Here is a 23,218-nt window from a genome sequence, read left to right as displayed (position 1 = left end):
CACACACACACACACACACACACACACACCAAGACCCATCTATACCCTGGCTACCAGAGATGTAAGGACACAAACTGAAAGTGGAGGAGTAGAAAAAGATAGTCCATGCAAATGGAAACCAAAAGGAAGCTGGGGTAACTATATTCACATAAGAGAAAATAGATTTCAAAACACAAACTGCAATTAGAAACAATGAAGGACATTATGTAATGATAAAAGGGTCAATCCAACAAGGGAAGGTGACATTTGTAAATATTTGTGCACCCAACATATAAGAGAACATATGGAGAACCAACAAATATAAAGCAAATACTAACAGACCTAAAGGGAGAAATAGATAACAATACAATAACAGTAGAGGACCTTAACACCCCATTTACATCAATGGATGGATCATCTAGACAGAAAATCAGTAAGGAAACATTGGCCTTAAATAACCCATTAGTCAAGATGGATGTAACGGATATACACAGAACATTTCATCCAACAGAATATATATTTTTCTCACGTGCACATGTAACATTCTCCAGGATAGATATATTAGACCAGAAATCAAGTCGAAAGAAATTTAAGAGGATGAAATTCTTATTAAGTATATTTCCAACCACAATGATATGAAACTAGTAACCAATTATAAGAAAACTGAAAAAAAAAGCACAGATCTGTGGAGATTAAATAACATAATATTCAGTATTCAGTAAGAAATCAAAGCAGAGATTTAAAAATACCTTGAGAACAACAAAATGGAAATACAAAATACCGAAATTTATGGTATACAGCAAAAGTAGTTTTAAAAAGAAGCTCATAAAGATAAATGCTTACTTCAATAAAAAGATAAACTTCAGACAAACAAACAAACAAACAAAAAACACCTAACTTTATACCTCAAAGAACTAGAACAAGAACAAAGCCCAAAGATAGGAGAAAGAAGAAAATAAAATGGTCAGAAGAGAAAAAAAAAAATAGACACTAAAAATAGAAAAAAAAAATCAGTGAAACTAAGAGCTGGATGAGAAATGAAAAAAGGAGGTGTTACAACTTGATGACACAGAAATACTAATGATCATAAAGACTACCATAAAAATTATGTGCCAAAAAATTGACAACCTAGATGAATAAATTTGTAGAAACATACAATCTACCAAGCCTGGATCATGAAGAAATAGAAAATGTGAACAGGTCAGTTTCTACTAAAAAGGTTGAATGAGTAATCAAAAACCTCCTAACAAAAGTCCAGCACCAGACGTCCTCACTGAAAAGTCCACCAAAAATTCAAAGAAGATTTAATACCAATCTTTCTCAAACTTCTCCAAAAACTAAAGAGAGAATGCTTCCAAACTCATTTCACACCCGCATTATCCTTGGACAAGGACCTCATTAGAGAAGAAAATTATAGGCCAATATCCCTAAAGAATATAGATGCAAAAAACCTCAAGGAAATATTAGCAAACCAAATTTAGCCATACATTAAAAAAGAATCACACACCATGATCGGTGGGATTTATTTCAGGAACGTCAGGGTGGTTCAACATCTACAAATAAATTGGATGCACTATATTCACAAAGTGAAAAATAAAAATCATATGACCCTCTTAATAGATGCAGAAATAGCATTTGACAAAATTCCACTTTGATTTATGGTTAAAAACTCAACAAAGTAGACATGGAGGGAACATACCTCAACATAAAAAATGCCACATATGACAAAACCACAGCTAACATCACATTTGTTACAAGGTGGAAGAGGGTCAGTAATCTATCTTCCAGATTGAGAAGCCACTTTATTGTAAAAAAACAAAAACAAACAAAAAAAAAAAAAACAAAGCAAAACCAAGCAAGCCACTCCATACCATTTACAGAGTTTTATTCAAGGTGACTTGCTGATGGGCAATTAAGTGAGCTGACAGATGATTCGGAGTGCTACCCAGCCATTTTCAGTTCCTATCTGGATCTTAATCCCCAGCCTTTATGGAATGAGGGGCATGGTGGTGAGATCACAGGGCAGTTCACTAAAGCTGCACCATCTGTGTGCGAGAGGGTAGCTCTACCAGTAACCTCATGGGACAGCATCTGTGGGCCAGAGTGGAGAAAAGGACACAGGGTCTAAGATAGAGTCTGTGTGGTAAGGACTCCTACACTCCACCCCCAACATCTTACGGCCACAACTGATTTCTCATTTTGTCATTGCCACAAGCCCCAGCCAAATCTACATCTAATTCACACCTGTACTTTTTTCCTTGCCTTTGAGAAAGCCTCTTGTTGGTTAGCATGCCAATTCTATTAGCTTCCCATCTTTTTGTTGTTGTTTTGTTTTGTTTTAAAGAAATATAAAACTATTGGCCATGGTCTACCGGTATTTACAATAAAGTAAATAGTATACAGCTGGATAATATTCTGACTACAAACTTACTGTTTTTCCTGGTTTCTGCTGAACGAGTAACTCAAATACTGAGAAGATTAAGCTGACAATAAGGTATGTATTGGGGTAAAGAAAAAACATGAAGGTCAAGAGTTTAGATCACAGAGGTCTGTCCCCCCATTTATTTTTTAATTTATTTAAAAAAAATTTTTAATGTTTATTTATTTTTGGGAGAGAGACAGAGACAGAGAGTGAGTGAGGGAAGGGCAGAGGGAGAGGGAGACACAGAATCCGAAACAGACTCCAGGCTCTAAACTGTCAGCACAGACGGGGCTTGAACCCACAAGCAGTGAAATCACGACCTGAGCTGAAGTTGGATGTTTAACCCACTGAGCCATCCAGGTGCTCTTTGTCCCCCCCATTTATTCCAGCAGGTGCTAAACTGCCAGCATCTCTCTCGGACCATCTGATTATGATCAGGTTTCCATGAACAAGTCTTCGACATTCCATGCATCATGACCTTCTTTTAGTCAATGCAGCGCAGGGATTTCAACTTCTTGAAAAGGAATGGTTGACTAGGAAGAACCTTTAAATGTCCATTTAACTAACTTTTGCTTACCTACTTAAAACACACCAGGACTTGTCTAGTTTTCTCATTTAGGTGGGGAGATTGTTGGTAGTGATAAAACTTTCCTTTCGGGGATCTTGCCAACAAACTTGCATTTGTGTGACTGTAGACATGATTTCTGATATGGCTGCTTTCAAATTGTCCAATTTTAATTGCTTACATCATATTTAAATTGCCCAATTGCGCCTGGGTGGCGCAGTCGGTTAAGCGTCCGACTTCAGCCAGGTCACGATCTCGCGGTCCGTGAGTTCGAGCCCCGCGTCGGGCTCTGGGCTGATGGCTCAGAGCCTGGAGCCTGTTTCCGATTCTGTGTCTCCCTCTCTCTCTGCCCCTCCCCCGTTCATGCTCTGTCTCTCTCTGTCCCAAAAATAAATAAACGTTGAAAAAAAAAATTAAATTGCCCAATTAATTGCAAAATTTGAAAGGTTAAGGCTTCAGGAAAAATTTCAGTGTAAGTGATATATTTCTTAGGTTGCTGAAAATGATGGCGTCCCAGAAACATGGGATTACCCATGGTTATAAAATGCTGTTTTTATTTTGGGGAATGTTAAAAGAAAAGAAAAAAAAGAAAACCATTTATGTATGTATTTTAAGTATACACACAAAAACTCCCCAAATAAACAAAAAACCCAAAATGGTCCTCAGGCATATAGGAGTTAAAGACAAATTCTGATCGAGTAACAACTATGAAGGTTTGTTCAATTTTTAGAAAAATATTTAGAAAAGGTGTTCTCTAAAGCAGGGGAAAAATATCTGGTCTCAAATATTATTTTCTGATAAAGGAAGCAACCACAAAAAGCTTTTATTTGTTCAAAGTAACCAGTGCTATAGATGCAAAAACCCCCAACAACTCCCCCAATACTATTTCAAAACAAACATATCTAACTTGATTTTTCATTTGAATGTTATCTATTCACACTAATAAATAAAAAAAAACAATACCCAGATTACCTATATAATATATACATATATATACATATACATATATATACATATACATATATACATATACATATGTATACATATGTACATATACATATATATATGTGTATATATATAATATATATTCATACATAAAAAGCAACACAAACAATTACTGAACCTCATCCTCTGGACAAGAATGCCAAGTTAGTCTCTCTTCACAAAAAAGCAATTACAATCGGAGGACACTTCGTATTTGCCTCTTTCGCCACCACCGTCTGCCTCATCTGAATCTTTCCACTTCATGAGAAACATTAACTCTCCGCTGCTGTCTGTGCACCAATTATTCGTTCAGGATCAAGACCTCTGGCAGAGCCTCTTGGTTTATCAGTAGCATCTCTTTTCTTCTTGGATTTGCTATCATCAGATTCACTGTCAGATAACGATTTTCTTTTTGCACCATCTTTTTCTTCACCAGCTTTTTGAGAATTAAGAAATGCTTCAATTAACTCTGAACAATCTAAATTTTCTTCAGGTTCCCAAGTACTGTCAGCATCTGTAAATCCCTTCCACTTCAGGAAATTCTCCACCTTTCCATTCACTACACGTCAGTCAGTACTTTTTTCACCACGAATTCATCAGGCTCTACCTCTTCTACTTTTTGGACTCTTTCCATTCTGCTTGTTCCCCATTTTTTTTTTTTTTTTTGCAATGTAGTTTTATTGGAGGCCATTTTTTTATTGCAGACTTGAAGAGCTATTATTCACTGCCTCCAAGCTGCTCCAAGTCCCAGGTCTCAGCTTCCCATCTCAACCGAGGAATATGAGGGTCTTAATATCTTGTCTGATGGGCAATATAAGGTCTCCCACAATCCTATTAAACCAAAAAAGTCTGTAATTCCTTTACCATTCTAGGGACTGGGAAGGCTTGTATTTCAATCCATGACAGCCTTAGGCATCACTTTTATACCATCTGATCAGATAATGCCCAGAAACTTTACTGATTGGCCTGGACCATGGAACTTGTTGGTATTTACCTCCCAACAATGTGACTTTAAGTCACGTTACAGTCACTCCTGTAATGGCACAGCTGCTGAGACAGAAAGGATGAATCATTCCAAGTTATGCAACCTGAATTCATTTGCCATTGTAGTTTAGATTGAGATCCTGTAGAACATCTACGCCCGGAATATACTAAGGAATGGGAGAAATATGCACTAGAAAACAGTGGGGAGGAAGCCTGGTGATCTGTAGGTAGAGACTAGTTCCTCAGACCTTAATAATTTGTCCCCTGCCACCATGAATAGACTTTATTTCTCCCTATGCACACACAGATAGCTGTGCATTCAGCTCTAGTTGTCTAGTAGGGCTACTTCAGTCTGTTAGTGCAAGACTAATAAATGGTTAATTCCACATGGGACCTCTGGTTGCCCCCAACTGAACGCACTAGAGGACAACACTGGGCCTAATCCCTATTCTCTAGGGGTCTGGGGTATCTACCCTTGAAATTCCTCCATTAGTGGAAGAGTTATTTGGTGACACATCTGGGTTTTTTGAGCCTTCCTTCAAGGGAGTAAACTGCTTTCCCTTGGGCAACTCCTTCCATAGGTTTAGAAAGACCAGACTGGGTTGTGTGTTTATGTTTTCTTTTGAGGTCCAAGACAGCATTAGATCTTGCCTCCACGGTTTACAAGAGACCTTGATGGGCCCCATCATCACCACTTTATCATCAGTAAAGTCATTTGTTTTTCAATTATTTCCCTCATTATGGATTCTCTCCATTTCAGTGAAGTTAGTCACCATAGTTCCCACTGTAACAATGGGCCCATTAACCATAGGGGTAAGATACTGAAGTCCTGTACCATGCCCCTGGGGCTCACTTTAAGATAGAGTCTTCCATACTAGAGGAAAACAATTCTTTGTCTAGGCTTCTAGAATTCGGAGTGCAAATGGCCTGTTTCATTGCCATTTGTTTGTGTTTTTTTTTTTATGTTTATTTATTTTTGAGCCAGACACAGAGCACGAGCTAGACACAGAGGAACAGAGAGAGAGGGAGATACAGAATCCAAAGCAGGCTACAGGTTCTGAGCTGTCAGCATAGAGCCCGACCCAGGGCTCAAACTCACAGACTGTGAGATCATGACCTGAGCCGAAGTCGGGCGCTCAACTGTCTGAGCCACCCAGGCGCCCCTCATTCATGTTGAAAGTATAATTTCTTTTAGTTCTTCCATAGAATTCCAGCAATACAGAAGGGAGAACACAGCCCCTTCACTAGGCCAGGTTACCTTGATGCTAGCATTTACCTAATCGATCAGATTAGCTAAGCACCTGCTATTTTCACCCATGCCTGGGGTATATAGTTTTTGTCACAAGGGAGGTCCAGCAGTGGCTGAGGCCGTTGTTGACATCTGAAATGCATTTAACATAATACCGTCTCCTGCAGTATCCAAGAGTGGTAACACACAAGCAGCCCCCTCTTCTCTGCCCTTTTGCTTAAAGTGCCTGTTAGCTCCACCAATTCAGCTGCAGAAAGTTCCCTCATAGTTTTCTGACTAATAGGAATTTCTTCTCAGTTATTCCCAGGCTCGTGAGTGGGCTGGGTCTTTGTTTGAATCAAAATTCCTTCCTGGAAATCATTTTCTTCCTCTTGATAGGGAAAAATCTGTTATAAGCTGGCCGACAGGACTTATAGGTGAATTCCAGCCCCTGCCTGAAGACTCCCCTTCCGGGTTCTTCTTCCCACCCTGCTTGCCTCTGGGGCCAAATTGCTGCTAATGAGGAATGTAGAAGTAACAGACTATAAGTTGTCCCCTCTGCTATGCTCCGGGCTCAGACCTCTGGAGAATGATCTCCTCTGAGCCCACAGGTGTAAAATAAACCTCCTGCCTTCCAAGATCTCTGAGTGCCGCTTGGTTCTGCTGGGTGATCCAGACCAGTTTCTGTAACACTCTATGATAATATCCTCATCAGAGGAGTCATTACCCCAGGGATCTCATGATTTCCGGTCCCAGTTCTCCTGAGATATAACAGTTCTCTCTCTAGTGTGTGGTAACCTGTGCCCATACACCTTACATGCAATAATTTCTAACCGTTCTTCCTGCTTTTGAATTCTTTTGGACATGAGATCTGTATTAGAGGAACATGCAGCTTGTATGTCCTTTCCAGAGCCAATGCTTCTTGGATCTGTTCCAATGCTCTCCTTACTCATAATTCCTTTTCTGCGGTGAATCTTAAGGCATGGGGCAATGGCCAAGCTGTGGTTGCAATAGCTTGATCACTTTCCCTTCTCTACTGCCTTTTCCCTACTATTGTGAATAGAGTATCTAACAATCCCTTAGGTGTTTGGGGGGTGCCATACTGGTCCTAAATGCCCAGAAATCCTGACCAAGATTTCCCACATGGGGGTGGCTGGCCAACCTGGTTTTTCCCCTACATGTATAGGGCTCCCAGGCGCCCGCCCCCCCCCCCTTGCTCACCCTGGACATGACAAGGAGCTTTAGCCTGGCCTGGTACTTTTACACATGCTTGTTTTCTTTTCCAGTATCTTGCTAAGTATGCAAATTATTACAAGTTGGAGGAGGGCCAGACTGAGAAGATAGCTTGATACCAAAAAACCAAGCAAGCCATTCCATAATACTATGCAGAGTTATATTCAGGGTAACTTACTGATGGGGCAATCAGGCAGTTAGATGACCCACAGCAGCTACTCTCAGCCCCTATTCTCTGTCGCTACTTGGGCCTTAACCCCCAGTCCTTAAGGAGTTATGGCCATGGTAGTGAGGTCACAGGGTAGTTACATGAGTCTGTGCCATCTGTGGGTCAGAGGACCTCTATTACTTATCTAAAATGGCATCATCCATGTACCAGAAGGAGAAAACAAGATGGAAGGCCAAAGGTGAACTCAATGTTGTCGGCACTTCTACAATACTCAACAGGAAAAAGCTACAACCTTTTCCTCTCATACTAGGAGCAAGACAGGGGTACCCACTCTCACCATTTTTATTCAGCATGGTACTAGAAGTCCTAACCAGGGCAATTATGCAAGAAGTAAAAGGCATCCAAATTGGAAAGGAAGAAGTAAAACTGTTACTATTTGCAGACGAAAAGCTGTTATACATAGGAAACCCTAAAGACTCCAACAAAATGGTTAGAACTAATAAAAGAATTCAGTAACGTTGCAGGATAGAAAAATATGCAAAAATCTGTTGCATCTCTATACTGTAATGACAAAGTCAGAAAGAAAATTAGTAAAACAAACTCTTATAATTGCATCAAAAAAGAAGAAAATACTTAGGAATAAATTTAACCAAGCAGGTAGAAGATCCATACACTAAAAACTGTAAGTAATTAGTGAAAAACATAGAAGAAACAAATGAATGGAAATACATTTCATGATATAGCTTAGAAGAATCAATACGTTAAACTATACATCCTATCCAAAGGATGAATCTATAGATTCAGTGCAATCCCTACCAAAATTCCAGTGGCATTTTTCATAGAAATAGAACAGACAATTCTAAAGTTCATAAGACCCAAAATAACCAAAGCGATCTTTTAAAAAATTTTTTCAAGCTTATTTATTTTTGAAAGAGAGAGAGAGAGAGAGAGAGAGAGAGATTAAAAACACAAGGCGGGGACTCAGAGAGAGAGAGGGAGACACAGAATCCTAACCAGTCAGCACAGAGCCCAATGTGGGGCTCAAATCCATGAACCACAAGATACTGACCCAAGCCAAACTACATTATAAAGCTATAGTAACCAAAACAATATTGTAATGACATAAAAACAGACATATAGATTTGTGGAACAGAATAGGGAGCCTACAAATAAATTCACACATATATAGTCAGTTAATACATAACGAACGAGCAAAAAATATGCAATGGGAAAAGGACAGTGTCTTCAATAAATGGTGTTTGGAAAACTGGACAGCCATATGCAAAAGAATGAATTTGGATTGCTTTCTTACAACATACACAAAAATTAACTCAAAATGAATTAAAAAGATGAACATAAGACCCGAAACTACAAAACTTCTAGAAAAAAAACATAGGCGGTATCTTTCTTAACATAGGTCTTGGCAATGATTTTTTTTTTGACTCTGACACAAAGATAAAAGCAACAAATGCAAAAATAAACAAGTGAGACTACATCAAACTCTAAAGCAACTGCACAGCAAAGGAAACCGTGACAAAATGAAAAGGTAACCTATGGAATGGGAGAAAATATTTTCAAGTCCTATGTCTGATAAGGAGTTAATATTCAAAATACACGAAGAACTCATACAACTCAATAGCAAAGAAAAAGCCAAACAATCCAATTAAAAAATGGGCAGAGTACATTTAAAAGTTGCCAGGAGAGTCCATCTTGAAAATTCTCATCACACACACACAAAACAGCTGCAACTTATTATGGTGATGGATGATGACTAGACTTGATAGCGGTCATCATTTCACAGTGGACACAAGTGGCAAATCATTATACTGTACCCCTAAAACTAATATAATGTGTTTTAGTGATACTAATTTTTAAGTGGGCAGAAAACCTGAATATTTTCCCAAATATGATATACAGGTGGCCAACATACAGGTGGCCAAGATGTATAACATCACTTGTCATCAGGGAAATACAAATCAAAACCACAATGGGCTATCACCTCACACCTCTTAGAATGAATGTTATCAAAAAGACCAGAAATAAGTTTTGGTGAGAATGTACACAAAAGGAAACCCCTTTATGCTGTCGGTGTGAATGTAAAATTGGTACAGCTTCTATGTAAAACAGGATAAAGTTTCCTCTAAAAGCTAAAATTAAGTCTATCAGATGATCCAGAAATTCTACTTCTGGATATTTATCAAAAAAAAAAAAAACCCACCAAAAACATTCATTTGAAAATATATATGTATATTTGAAAAAAAAAATATATATATATATTCACTGCAACATTATTGACAAAGGCCAAGATACGGTAACATCTTAAGTATCTATCAACGGATGAAAGGACAAAGAAAATGTAATGTATATATATGCAATAAAATAATATACGGAAATATTAGTCAGGCATGAAAAAGGAATGGACTTTTGCCATTTGTAACATATATACATATATATGTGTATATATATGTATATGTGTTTATATATGTGTGTGTGCATATATATGTTTATATGTGTATATATGTACATATATATGCACACACATACAATAACACAATATACTTAAATATTTTTCGGTCATGAAAAAAGAATGAACTTTTGCCATTTGTAACATATATACATATATATGTGTATATATATGTATATGTGTTTATATATGTGTGTATGTGCATATATATATTTATATGTGTATATATGTACATATATATGCACATACATACAATAACACAATATACTTAAATATTTTTCGGTCATGAAAAAAGAATGAACTTTTGCCATTTGTAACATATATACATATATATGTGTATATATGTATATGTGTTTATATATGTGTGTGTGCATATATATATTTATATGTGTATATATGTACATATATATGCACACACATACAATAACACAATATACTTAAATATTTGTTGGTCATGAAAAAAGAATGGACTCTTGCCATTTGTAACATATATGTGTGTGTGTGTGTGTGTGTGTATGTGTGTATACATACACATACAATAATACAATATACTGAAATATTTTTCAGTCTTGAAGAAAGAATGAAATCTCGCCATTTGTAACAGCACAGATGGACCTAGGCGGTAGTAGGAGAGTTAGCTGATGTCTATACTGTATATAGTTTACTTACTACATCTTGATGGCAGTTAAAATTATTTTTCACATATGCATATTCAGTGGCATGTCAGAGAAAATTATCTTTGGTTCTATTCTCTGATTCCCCCCAAATATCAACAATTAATGTACCTTTTGATATTCAAGTCAGTGTGAACAATCTCCTTTTCCAGCTTAGTATTGGCAGTGGAACTGAAAATGACTCCTTAAATACAGAAAGCACTGCGCTCTCTCTCTCTGGACCATGTGTCCTGGGTTGAGAGGAATAAAAGTCGTCTAGGAGCTCCATGTCTACGCCTGTGTGGGAAGTGCACAGTGCTGGGAAGGGGATTCACCGGTCTGCAAAGCTCGTTTCACAAAAGTCCAGGTATCAGCACTGCATGTGTTCGCACATAAAAAAAATTACTCAGAGTGACTTCACTGCCAGGCTTTTGCTCACCAGTTTTTCCCATGCGACTTTCACCTTGTGTGCTCATTGTCCCATGATTACAAGATAGTTGCTGTACCCCCCAGGGATTATGCATATGTGTAAATCCAGAAGGTGGGAAACCAAAATGACGAAGCATTGGCACCTATATAGAGATATGTAAAAGCCTCTAGTGGTGTTTCTTTTATAGCTCACTGGCTAGAAGTGTGTCACGAGAGCAACAGGGAGGCTGGGAAATCTAGCTTCTTAAGTGAGTATGCTGCTACAACGAGCGAAGTTAGAATTCTAATAGGACCAACAAAGTGGGAAATTGTTATTGAGTGAACAACCACTGGTGTCAACTGTCTATTTCTTAAATGCTATCTAAAATGGACTTCTTGGGGCACCTGGGTGGCTCAGTCGGTTAAGCGGCCGACTTCAGCTCAGGTCATGATCTCGTGGTCCGTGAGTTCAAGCCCCGTGTCGGGCTCTGTGCTGACAGCTCAGAGCCTGGAGCCTGTTTCAGATTCTGTCTCCCTCTCTCTGACCCTCCCCCGTTCATGCTCTGTCTCTCTCTGTCTCAAAAATAAATAAACCTTAAAAAAAATTAAAATAAAATAAAATAAAATAAAACGGACTTCTTGTGTTAAACCCCATACACTCTTACACTTTCAGGAACTTCTTAGAATTCTTCTCTAAAAAAAATAAAGTGATACATAATTTCTTTCGGTAATTAGGAAACATGACACAGTTCTGAATTAATGCATTAGTTTTTTCTCCAAAAGAAACAAATTCTTCAGCACTAGGCTCACTATTTTTGTCTATGTGCAGCTAATTGTAGGAAATTATTTAAAAATGTATCTACAACGATTTGTGCAATTATTATTGTTGTTATATCAATTAGAGAGGGCTATTGGGTGAGACAAATTGACAAAATATATTCTGCTATGGACAAATTTTCTCCTTTTGCAGATTTTTTGGACCATAAATTAAATATTTTAACTGCTTGGCTATCGATAAGCAAAATATTGCGTTTGGGAAAATAAAGGCATTCTCAAGTAGAGTTTCATATGGAATTCTGCAAAATTAACATTGAAATTCATAAAACTTTTAAAGATGCTTTATATCTTTTATCCAAATATATAGTGATCTTCCACAAGCAATTCTTTGTTCATTGTTAAAATAAAATAAAATTGAAAAGGTTAAATAGAAACAAAGTTGCTGATGACTTTAATTACATCATGCGCACTGGAGAAACTATGTTGAAAGCCTTGTTCAATTACATCCTAAGAAACTCACTGAGGCCTTCCCCTGAGTGCAGTTTTATAGCTGATTGATTTCTGCTACAAGATGTTAAGGAAAAGTCTTTTTAGAGAATCAGAGCTATTGTGGGTCAGGACTTGTACATTAATGACAATTGTTTCCTGGACAGCATGTCACTTTATCTCATCTAGAGACACTATTTTCAGCTGGGACAGTCATTTCTAAGGATAAAATGTTGGTTATTTTCACGTCTAACTTACTTCCTTTTATTTACTTATTTTTAACTTACTTTCTTTTAAATTGTGATCCCGCTCTCTCTGTCCCAAAAAAATAAATAAAAAAATAATAATAAATAAATAGTGATCCCACATTTTCTAAAAGTATATTTTTCTTAACAAGAATACTTAAAAAACTTTCTTTAAATGCCTGAAAAATGTAATTTAGCGATATATGACACGTAGAATTCACATTTTGTATAGTTAATGTGGACTAAAAATTCTTTCAAACAATATTTTTTTCCTGTTTCAGTTAAGACTATTCCAAACCCTTGTGATGGCACACTATGCAATTTTGGACATTCTTTTTAATCTTAAAAAAAAAAAGTGGGGACATGGGGAACCTGGGTAGTTCAGTTGGTTAAGTGCCTGACTTCAGCTCAGGTCATGATCTTACAGTTTGTGAGTTCAAGCCCTCATCGGGCTCTGTGCCAACAGCTCAGAGCCTGGAGCCTGCTTTGGATTCTGTGTCTCCCTGTCTCTCTGACCTTCCGCCACTCGCACTCTGTCTCTCTCTCAAAAATAAATAAACATTTTTTTAAAAGGGGAGGGACACTAGAAATTGACTACCTACCTATATCTTTCTAAGGACTGGGCTAAGAACATTGCATGAAGTTTCTCATTGGATTTAGTTGCTATTCTAAATTTCTATGCAAGTACACAGGGGCATATAATTTAAGTCACTTGACCAATTTATTATGATATTACGTAACATCCTAGGATTTGATCATGAAGTATCCTTAAATCATTCTGGAATAAACCTTAGTATTTTAGAAAAATAACAGTTAAGAATTACTGTACTATACTAATTACAGTATAACATCACTGTCCTCTTACGTGTGGAATGTCTGTTATCAGTGCAGAAGTGTTTGAGAAAGATTTCAAGCCCAATGTCTACCCTTTTTTTAGCAACATGTAGCAGAAACCCTTTGATATCTAAAATGCTGTAAAAGTGTTGAAAAGAAAAGAATATCTAGTATGCTCCTTGTATATAATTAAAAGGTAGGCTTTTTTAGTCTCATTTTTTATGTGCCTGCAAATTAAACATAGAATTTAACAACAGAAATGTTCTGAAATGTTATATTTTTCTTTGAAATATTCATTATTTATTGGGTAAAAATATATGAAGGCTGTGTGAAAATTGATTCAACTCGAAATACAAGTACATCTATGTTAAACCAGATAACTCTTCTAATAGTCTTTGTTAGCAGTGGTAAAAACTCATATGAGTATCATTTATACATAGATGCCATTCTTGACTATTGCTGATTTTTTATTTTAAAAAATAAAATATTTTTATTTATATTTTTAAGTTTCTTTATTTGTATTGAGAGAGAGAAAGAGAGATCATGAATGGAGGAGGGACAGAGAGAATGGGAGAGAGAGAATCCCGAGCCGTCTCCGTGCTGACAGCACAGAGCCCAATGCAGGGCTCGAACCTATGAACCATGAGCTTATAACCTGAGCCAAAAGCAAGAGTCAGATGCCTACCTGACTGGGTCCCCCAGACCTCTCAAGAAGTTGCTTATCTGATACTTATTTTGGTTCACATTGTATTATTTTTTATCATCTCCTGATTTTTAGTTTTTACCTCATTTTATTATATATTTATTTTATAATTATAATGCATATAATACAAGGATCTACTTGTATGTATGTATTCTGCATTTACCTAGCTCTGAACATATTCTTCATTATTTTCTTCATAAATTATAATAACTAAGGGGTTAACAGTATGCCTGAGATCTATTATTGTCCCATATACTTATGGGTTGGAGCACACCAGGGGAATAAAGAAGACAAATAACCTGGTGGAATTCTCTTGAAAACATGATCCTGACAATACTCTTAGCATTCAAATGGTATTAGTTACTGGGAATGTACTAGCATCTTTTCAGTTAGATGTACCTCATCTAAGATAGTGGTAAACAAACCTGAGATGCATAAACTTATGAAGCAGGGTCCCTTAAAAAATGTTTTGTATGCCATGTAATTATGTGAGTATAAGGGGATATTACAACCAAACATAGTTTTCTTCTGTGTTAGTTATGTGGCTGTGTCCATTACGTCTTGATAATCCCACATGTTAATCTGATTCAGAATGAATCTAGTGTAACTAGAAAGGATTTAGGAACCTCTGGAATATCCTGGATCTCTCTCTTCATCTATGCCTCATGACTATCTTTAAACTATGAGTAAAATGTGAAACTCATTTCTTACTGGACATTTGGCTACATTCGAAATCGATGTATGTTTAGTCACATTTTTATTAACAAATTATTTGTCAATGGGGCCATGAACTTTTATGTGGTTTTTAGATTATGCTGCTGTAACATGATCCTATAACGCATTCCCATTTTGACATCACATAACACGATATCATTGTTTAGGACAGAAAAAGGAGAGGAGAGAGAGCAGAATACCTATTTTTCCTGAAAAAAAAAAAAAAAGCATTTTCTATGTTTTTGTCTTCACTCTCAGTTAATTTCTCTCATATAAGACAATATTTGAAGAGTGAAGAAATTTCCAACTACGGAAAAATGTCAGTTCTAGACACAGTAGTTCCCCCAATGTAATATATGACAACTTACGTGACAATCAAATTCAAATAAAATAGGGAAACATCCAATGAATATTTACCCTTTTTGGCAAAGGCTTAAAACTAATATGTAATTAATATAAAAAATACACTTGAAAATCTCACTTGATGTAATACTCCACATTTGTTTTAAGCAGAGAGTAATTGTTGCATGGATATGCAAAGATAAACTTTTTACTGGCATGGGTATAAACGATGGATAATCAAAATATTAAGAAAAACAGTTATTTTATCTTCAATGATTCAGTTACCTCATTTTAGAAAAAGTGAGGACACTTTAAAATGTGCTAAAATAACAATTCCGATGTACGAGAGTACACAGAGATAAAAATATTGGTTTCTTTTTTATTTTAGCACACATCTGCACATAAATTGCACATAGATGCACTAACCTGTTTTAGGGTCTACGGAGAAGTAGGGCTGTCCCTGCAGAATACTATAAACCACCCGCGCACTGTTTCCATAGGTAGGGTCATCTGCATCAGTAGCTGTAACCTGTAGAACAGAGGTACCTGTGAATTCAGGAAAACAAATTTTAGTGTGTGGTAACATTTAGCACATGCTCTGTACACAGAAAAAGGTTATTCTTCAATACCTATGGAATGCTATAAGAGACGTATCCTACTAAATTTAATTCTTGGATTTATCTATCAAACCTGTCCCTTGCTTTTTTTCCCATGACCACAACTGTACCAAATGAGAGGCCGACGTAGAATATTTGGTCTCCAATATTTTAATATAGTTCTTTCTGTGCTGTCAACACTGTGGAGAGCTTCCTCTGACACTCACATAATCGGGGTTGGGTTGGGTTGATGATCAAGGATCAAGCGGGTACTCAATGATGGGGTAAAGTTAAAGGTATGGTGAGGACATATGTCGCATGTTACATGATGATTCAGGAAATGGGAGGTGGGGTGGTTCGTGATTAGGTTGGAATGTGGGTGAGTTGACATTAAATTATCAATGGCATCAAAACAGCACGTTCAAACCATTTTCATTCATTTATGCCCTTTTTATTTCTTACACAGACTATTAATGAGTCTCCTGACTGGTCTCCAAGGCTCAGTTTTCATTCCTTTAGATTCTTATAAACAGTACCAACATAATCATCTTTCTACAAAGAATATCAAAATATGCCTATTTTGCTGTTTTTTTTTAAATTAAAGTGTACTTTTTTTTAATTTTTTTTAACGTTTGTTTATTTTTGAGACAGAGAGAGACAGAGCATGAATGGGGGAGGGTCAGAGAGAGAGGGAGATACAGAATCTGAAACAGGCTCCAGGCTCTGAGCTGTCAGTGCAGAGCCCCCGACGCAGGGCTCGAACTCACGGACCGCGAGATCATGACCTGAGCCGAAGTCAGACGCTTAACCGACTGAGCCACCCAGGTGCCCCTGAAGCGTACTTTAAAGTGTACGTTAAAGTGTAACTTTGAAATATTGTATTTTGAGGTAGTAAAATTAGTGGATGAATTATGCTGGTTTCTTTTATGTTTATTAAAATACTGTTTGCATAATTAGATACATTTATATCATATTTTAGTTATTCCCAAATGAAAACTGATCTAGGAATAACAAGACAACCATCTATTAAGGGCTATGTAACATCACTGTAAAATTAGTGGGTGAAGAGCTCTCATTTATTCATACAATGTACTTGATGAATCATCTAATAGTGCATACTTGATATTTTATTCTGCCTAACTGGAAAGATTCCACTACTAATTCATGTTATGTAGCAAACAAAATATTTCCACAATCAAGTAAGCCTGTGTGCAATCCTGCATTCATTTTGGTCCTTGACTATGGAGGCACTGGCAATTTTCAGTCTTTAATTTTAGTCATGACTTCAATTATTTAGGTATGGCACTCACTAAGGGTCAAATATCTGTTTAACGACAAAGATTTTACTTCCAAGTGGAAATGCAGATGTAACTTTAAGCAAAGCTTGTTCTTCAAGGGATACTAGAACACTTAATAGAATTAGTCTGCCGTGTTTACCTGAGAATCCTTATTAGCAGATTATAAATGTATACGGACTTTTAACAATATGTTAGGATTCTGGCCTCTAAGTAGCAGTTTTACATTGAGATTATAAGTGGAAATATGGTAAGTAGCTACGCATACTCAGAAGAGGAGGACTGCGTGATGTCTAAAGGTAATCTCTAAGAATGAAAAAACGCAGTGGTGACACTAAATGCGGCAAGAACACTCAGAAACTAGGTCACTTGTACACCGCAGGTGGAAGTGTACATTTAGCAGATTTCTATAAAACCAAACACACATTTACCACACAACCCAGCAAACTGTACTCTTGGGCATTGATGCTAAAGTAATGAAAATGTATGTTCACCTAAAACCGTGTTTGCAAATATTCATATATATTCGCAGCAACATTATCTGTAGTAGCCACAAACTGGAAACATCCCAGATGAACTCTACTGGGAAAAACAGCTAAAGAATTACTGTGCATTCATAGTATGGAATACTACTCCACAATAAAAATAAACACCCTGTTGATATATGCAACAAGTTGGATGAATCTTTAGGGGATTATACCTGGTGGGGGGAAAAAAACAATCCCAAAAGGTGACATATTGTAAGATTCTGTTCATTTCACATTCTTGAGTTGATGAAATTTTAGAAACTGATAACGGATTAGTAGTTGCCAGTTTCAAGGAGAAGAGATGGAAGTAAGTGAGATTGGTGTATAAAACAGCAACGGGAGGGATCCTCATAATGTTGGAACTGTTCAGTATTTTGATGATGGTGTGGCTACGTAAACATACACAGGTGATAAATTACATAGAACTAAACATTCATCCAAGTAAAACTGGGGGAAATCTAAATAAGATTTGAAGATCAAATAATTTCGACTACCTGGATATGATATTTTGTATAGTTTTTCAAGATGATAATTTTGTATGTTATATCACTGAAAAAAACTGAGTTAAGGATACAAAGGATCTGTCCATATCGTGTCTTTTTGTTTTTAATTTTTTAATGTTTATTTATTTTTGAGAGAGAGAGAGAGAGAGAGAGAGGAGGGGCAGAGAGAGACAGAAACACAGAAATAGAAGCAGGCTCCAGGCTCCGAGCTGTCAGCACAGAGCTCAACGCGGGGCTCTAACCAATGAACCATGAGATCATGACCTGAGCCGAAGTTGGACCCTCAACCGACTGAGCCCCCAGGAGCCCCTGTCCATATCATTTCTTTTTTAATTTTTTTTAAATGTTTATTTATTTTTGAGACAGAGAGAGACAGAGCATGAATGGGGGAGGGGCAGAGAGAGAGGGAGACACAGAATCGGAAGCAGGCTCCAGGCTCTGAGCCATCAGCCCAGAGCCTGACGCGGGGCTTGAACTCACGAACCATGAGATCATGACCTGAGCCGAAGTTGGACCCTCAACCGACTGAGCCCCCAGGAGCCCCTGTCCATATCATTTCTAATGGCTGCATGTGAATCCATAATCTCACAATTAAAAGTTCAAATGAAAGACAAAACCATTCCCTTGCTTCAATGACATTCCACTCTTAGAAAGCCTTGTTTAGGCTTGTGTGGGCACCATGATTTTCCTCATTGCAGCACTGCACGTCCTGGCTCCATTAGACTTAGAGGAGTGAGTTTGTTCACTGCCTCTTTCACTCCTAGTTCTAATTATTAGTATGATGTTTATAGAGTCTTAATGAGTTTTTCTGTGATGTCACAAAATTCGTGGAATACATCATATTTATCTCTCCAACCTGTTCAGAGAATACCAATCTCCAAATAAACAAGTCTACAAATAAAAGTAGGTTTAGGAGCCATTTTTGTTGGAGCCACACTGAAAAAAAAAAATTGAAATATGTAGTAAGTGCCCAGACAAGCTCTGTAAAAAGCCCATGATGTGGGTAACGTGTTATAAAATTATATCAGTCAAATCTTTGATCTGATAGGAAAAATGCTGATCACACCTGGCAGATAGGGGTTACTGAGATTCAGATAGGAGAGAAGAGTATAGATAGAAAGTATTAGAATAATAGTCATCTTTGGGGCACCTGGGTGGTTCAGTTGTTTAAGCGTCCAATTTTGGCTCAGGTCATGATCTCTGCAGTTGGTGGGTTCGAGCCCCACATCGGGCTCCGTGCAAACAGCTCAGGGCCTGAAGCCTGCTTCAGATTCTGTGTCTTACTCTCTCTCTGCCCCTCCCCAGCTCATGCTCTGTCTCTCTCTCTCTCTCTCTCTGTCTTTCAAAAATAAATAAACATTAAAAGAATTAAAAAAAATAGTCATCTTTTAAGGAGCCACACTTATAAAATCGTCAGGTTTTAAAATTTGCTCTGGCCTTGCAATAGTTATTCAGGTTTTAAACAGTTTTTAATGTCTTAAAAACAGTCCCCAGTCAACCATTCCATAGAGAAATCTGATAAAGACAAATTGTGCAAGATCACACCTCATTTGCGGTAACAGGCTGGGTCTCCACATGACAAAAAAAAAAAAAAAAAAGAAAAAAGAAAAAAAATTCTTCCGCTTGGCTTAAAGTGTCTATAAAAGTTCAGTCTTGTTACATGAAACCTGAAAGGCATGAATGGAGTGACAAGTGAAATAAAGAACAATAAGAAAAGGAGAAAGAAAAGAAAGAAAGGTAGCCTGCTGGTATTAAGTAAGTGATGGTTTAAAGTAGCACCAAGAAATGAGCAGAGAAGGGATCCTGGGAAGAAAAAGCAAATATAATAACCTTATATCCTGGTCAAAATGTATGGTCATTAACAGTTATACACATCTCTATAGAGTAGGTCTCATAGGTGTTGGGCAATTCTAATGTGCATGAAGCAAGGGAGAGGAAATTACCTGTATCACTCTACTTTGGTGGCATCTGAAGGTATGAGGACACCACTCTTCATACACAGATGGCTGGCTGAAGGGAACACACGTATATGTACAGCATATAGCCCAACCAAAAATCAGCCTACCCCTGATACAGTAAGGGTCAAAATAAATAGCGAGGATGGAAAATAAATCCCTTGCCCAATTGTTCAAGGATTTCTTACAAGGAGAATTGGTAGGGAAGTTTCAGGCCCAAAGAAAAATATATACATATCTTACTTTCTTACATATCTGAAACCTAGATGGCAACATTTTAAGAACCATTAAGTGCTTTTGGGAGTTCTTTTACATTAGGAAAAAAAAACAACTTTTGTTTTCATTAAAAAATAGATAACCTAAAAATAGAACCCTTCAGGGTGTCTGTTATGAGTTGAATTGGTTCCCTTCAACGTTCATGTGTTGAAGTTCTAGACTCCAGGACGTCATGGCCATCTTATTTGGAAATAAGGTCACTGTAGGCATAATTAATTAAGATAAAGTCCTACTACTCTAATACGACTGGTGCCCTTATAAAAATGGGGAATGTGGAAACACACACACGCACGCACGCACGCACGCATGCACACAGGGTACTTTACATGAAGATGAAGACAGATATTGGGGTGATTCTTAAACAAGCACTGAAAGGAAAACTTTCCAGCAAAGCACTAGAAGCTGAAGGGGAGGTTAGGGACAAATCTCTTTCCAGTACTTTAGAAGGAAACATGACCCCGCTAACACTTTAGTCCTCAGACTTCTAGTTTTGAGAACAGGGAAACAAAATTTGTTCTGTTGTTTAAGTTGCTTGGCTTGCCAGTACTTTCTTACAGGGGCCTTAGCAAACTAATAAAATGTGTTACAGTGGCAGTGGGAAGAAATTACATTTATTCTCAGGATTTACAGGTGTTCTTTAACTGAATCTGTCAAAGAATCTAAAGTTACAAGTCACAGGTGCGCGCGCGCGCGCACACACACACACACACACACACACACACACATGGTAATTCCCTATGCTATGTGATACCAGCTATATCATAAATGAGATACAATAAAAGTTATTCTCACAAGTTGATAAATTTAGGTAGAAATTAATGGTGTCTGATTTTTTTTTTAAACATTAGGCACTACTAGTGATATACTTTTTGGCATTTTTTCAGTAAATTAATGAGATATATTGGTTATGTTAATGAAGAGTTTTTCTTCGTGATTAAAAAGAGAAAACAAATCAGTATTTATTCTAAGAAGGGTATCCCACATTGGACAATTCAATTCCTTTATTCATACTATGTCCCCCAATTATATGCATAGTGGAAAAATTATTATTCTTTATAATGTTGTATTTCCAAATGAAAATATATGAAGTGATGACAAAAATTCCATTATTCTACAATATTAAAATAATCTATTTTTTCTAGAAATTATTATATATCGGTCAATATATATTCAGCCGGTAGCCCCTTCTGTTTATAACTGGCTTCCAATCAAAGAAAACTTTAAAAGTGCTTTATAAGCTTTAATTTTACAACTATTTCCTATTTAAAAAAAAAACACAAAAGCTTTTTAAAGCTTCACTGGGTATTTAGTGTACAAAATTTTCATCTTAAATATTTCCTGTGGCACATACTTAACTGTTCCCATGCTAGGGATTAGTACCTTTCAGCTGATGTTTTATATAAATTTGAAAAAAAATAGATTAAAGTACATAAAAAAAGCTTTCAAGATATCTTTTCTGCAATAAAATTTAAGCCTTGTTTCCTTTGGGAATTGCTCTGTGTCACTCTTCATTTGGTTTCTTTTTTGTACTACAGCTTTATAAATAGCACATATTTTAGAAAGTTACATATCAATGGAGAAGCAGAAAGAGTGGACTTTTTGAAAATCTCTAAAGACCAATCTGAAATATTTAATAAGGCATTTTAATACAAGCAAATATTCTCTGAGATTGCAAATCGTTATGCATGATTTGTCAGGGTTCACAGCTCTGTTAAAATATCAAGTGAATCAATGTTGAGCAAGAACTCTGAGTAAAAATAAGCTAAGGATTTATGTAGGCAGAGAATCTCTCTGAAGGAATCTCTTAGGGCTTAATTCTCAGAAGATTTTTCCAGGGAGTGTGAAAAAGCAATAGTCATCCAGATACAACTAAAATTTCATTCTACACAGGAGGACTGTAATTTCACTAACAGAGCAATAACACAGGATTCCAGCCATTGTGTAATTTGATAAAGCTTTGAGTATTCACCCAGGAGTCATTGGATTTTTAAAAAATCCTTCTGCAAGAACACTTCTGAAACATCTGTCACCAAAACAAAAATCACTATTGTAACTGTGTATTATTTTTTTTTTTAATTTTTAAAAAGTTTATATATTTATTTTTGAGAGAGAGAGGGGGAGAGAAGGAAGAGGAGTGTGAGTATGGGAGGGGCAGAGAGAGCGGGGGAGACAGAATCTGAAGCAGGCTCCGTGCTGTCAGCTCAAAGCCTGACACAGGGCTCAAACCCAAAACAGTGAGATCATGACCTGAGCTGAAAACAAGAGTTAGATGCTTAATAGACTGAGCTACACAGGTACCCCTGTAACTGTGTATTTTAAATCATGGCCATCATAAGTTCTGTGTACTTTCAATTAGATCCCTTTTATGGAACTGCCTAATGTGAAATTTCACATTATTCAAGTAAATTTTATTGTATATTCCTTAAAAAGAAAAAGAATAATAATTCAGGAAATAACATGAATTTAGTACCAATTATATGAAAAACACTCTGCTCTATGACATTTAATTTAATTTTTTTAGGTTTCTTTATTTCTGAGAGAGAGACAGAGTGTGAGCAGGGGAGGGGCAAAGAGAGAGGTAGACACAGAATCTGAAGCCGACTCCAGACTCTGAGTTTTTAGCACAGAGCCCGATGCGGGGTTCAAACCCACAAACTGTGAGATCATGATCTGAGCTGAAGTTGGACGCTTGACCCACTGAGCCACCCAGGTATCCCTCTGTCATTTAATTGAATAATTAGATCAATCTACTGAGAAACTTACATTTAATGCCATTTTACACATGAGGGCATTGAGGTCCAAAAAGGTTGTGTAGCTGACATTTAGGAAAGGCGGAATTCAAGCCTGGTCTTATCTGTGTTGATATGTGACATTCT

General features: G+C 36.9%; 1 protein-coding gene and 1 pseudogene across 7 annotated transcripts in view; both read right to left on the bottom strand.

Annotated features, from left to right (window-relative positions):
* Positions 1-23,218, bottom strand: part of CDH18 (cadherin 18) — a 1,006,396-nt gene that overhangs the window by 213,843 nt on the left and 769,335 nt on the right. For all 7 annotated transcript variants that reach the window (XR_006702407.1, XM_045441405.1, XM_045441423.1 and 4 more), the window contains one exon: positions 15,617-15,736. Coding sequence is in view for 6 of the 7 variants with exons in the window: in XM_045441405.1 (XP_045297361.1) it covers positions 15,617-15,736 (120 nt within the window). In the remaining variant the exon portion in view is untranslated. The remainder of the gene's footprint in view (positions 1-15,616; positions 15,737-23,218) is intronic.
* Positions 4,081-5,781, bottom strand: LOC123578561 (annotated as a pseudogene).

The sequence above is a fragment of the Leopardus geoffroyi genome, chromosome A1, assembly GCF_018350155.1.
Source record: "Leopardus geoffroyi isolate Oge1 chromosome A1, O.geoffroyi_Oge1_pat1.0, whole genome shotgun sequence".
Taxonomy (NCBI): domain Eukaryota; kingdom Metazoa; phylum Chordata; class Mammalia; order Carnivora; family Felidae; genus Leopardus; species Leopardus geoffroyi.
Note: the sequence above shows the minus strand (reverse complement) of the source record. Positions and strands in the feature narration are given on the sequence as shown.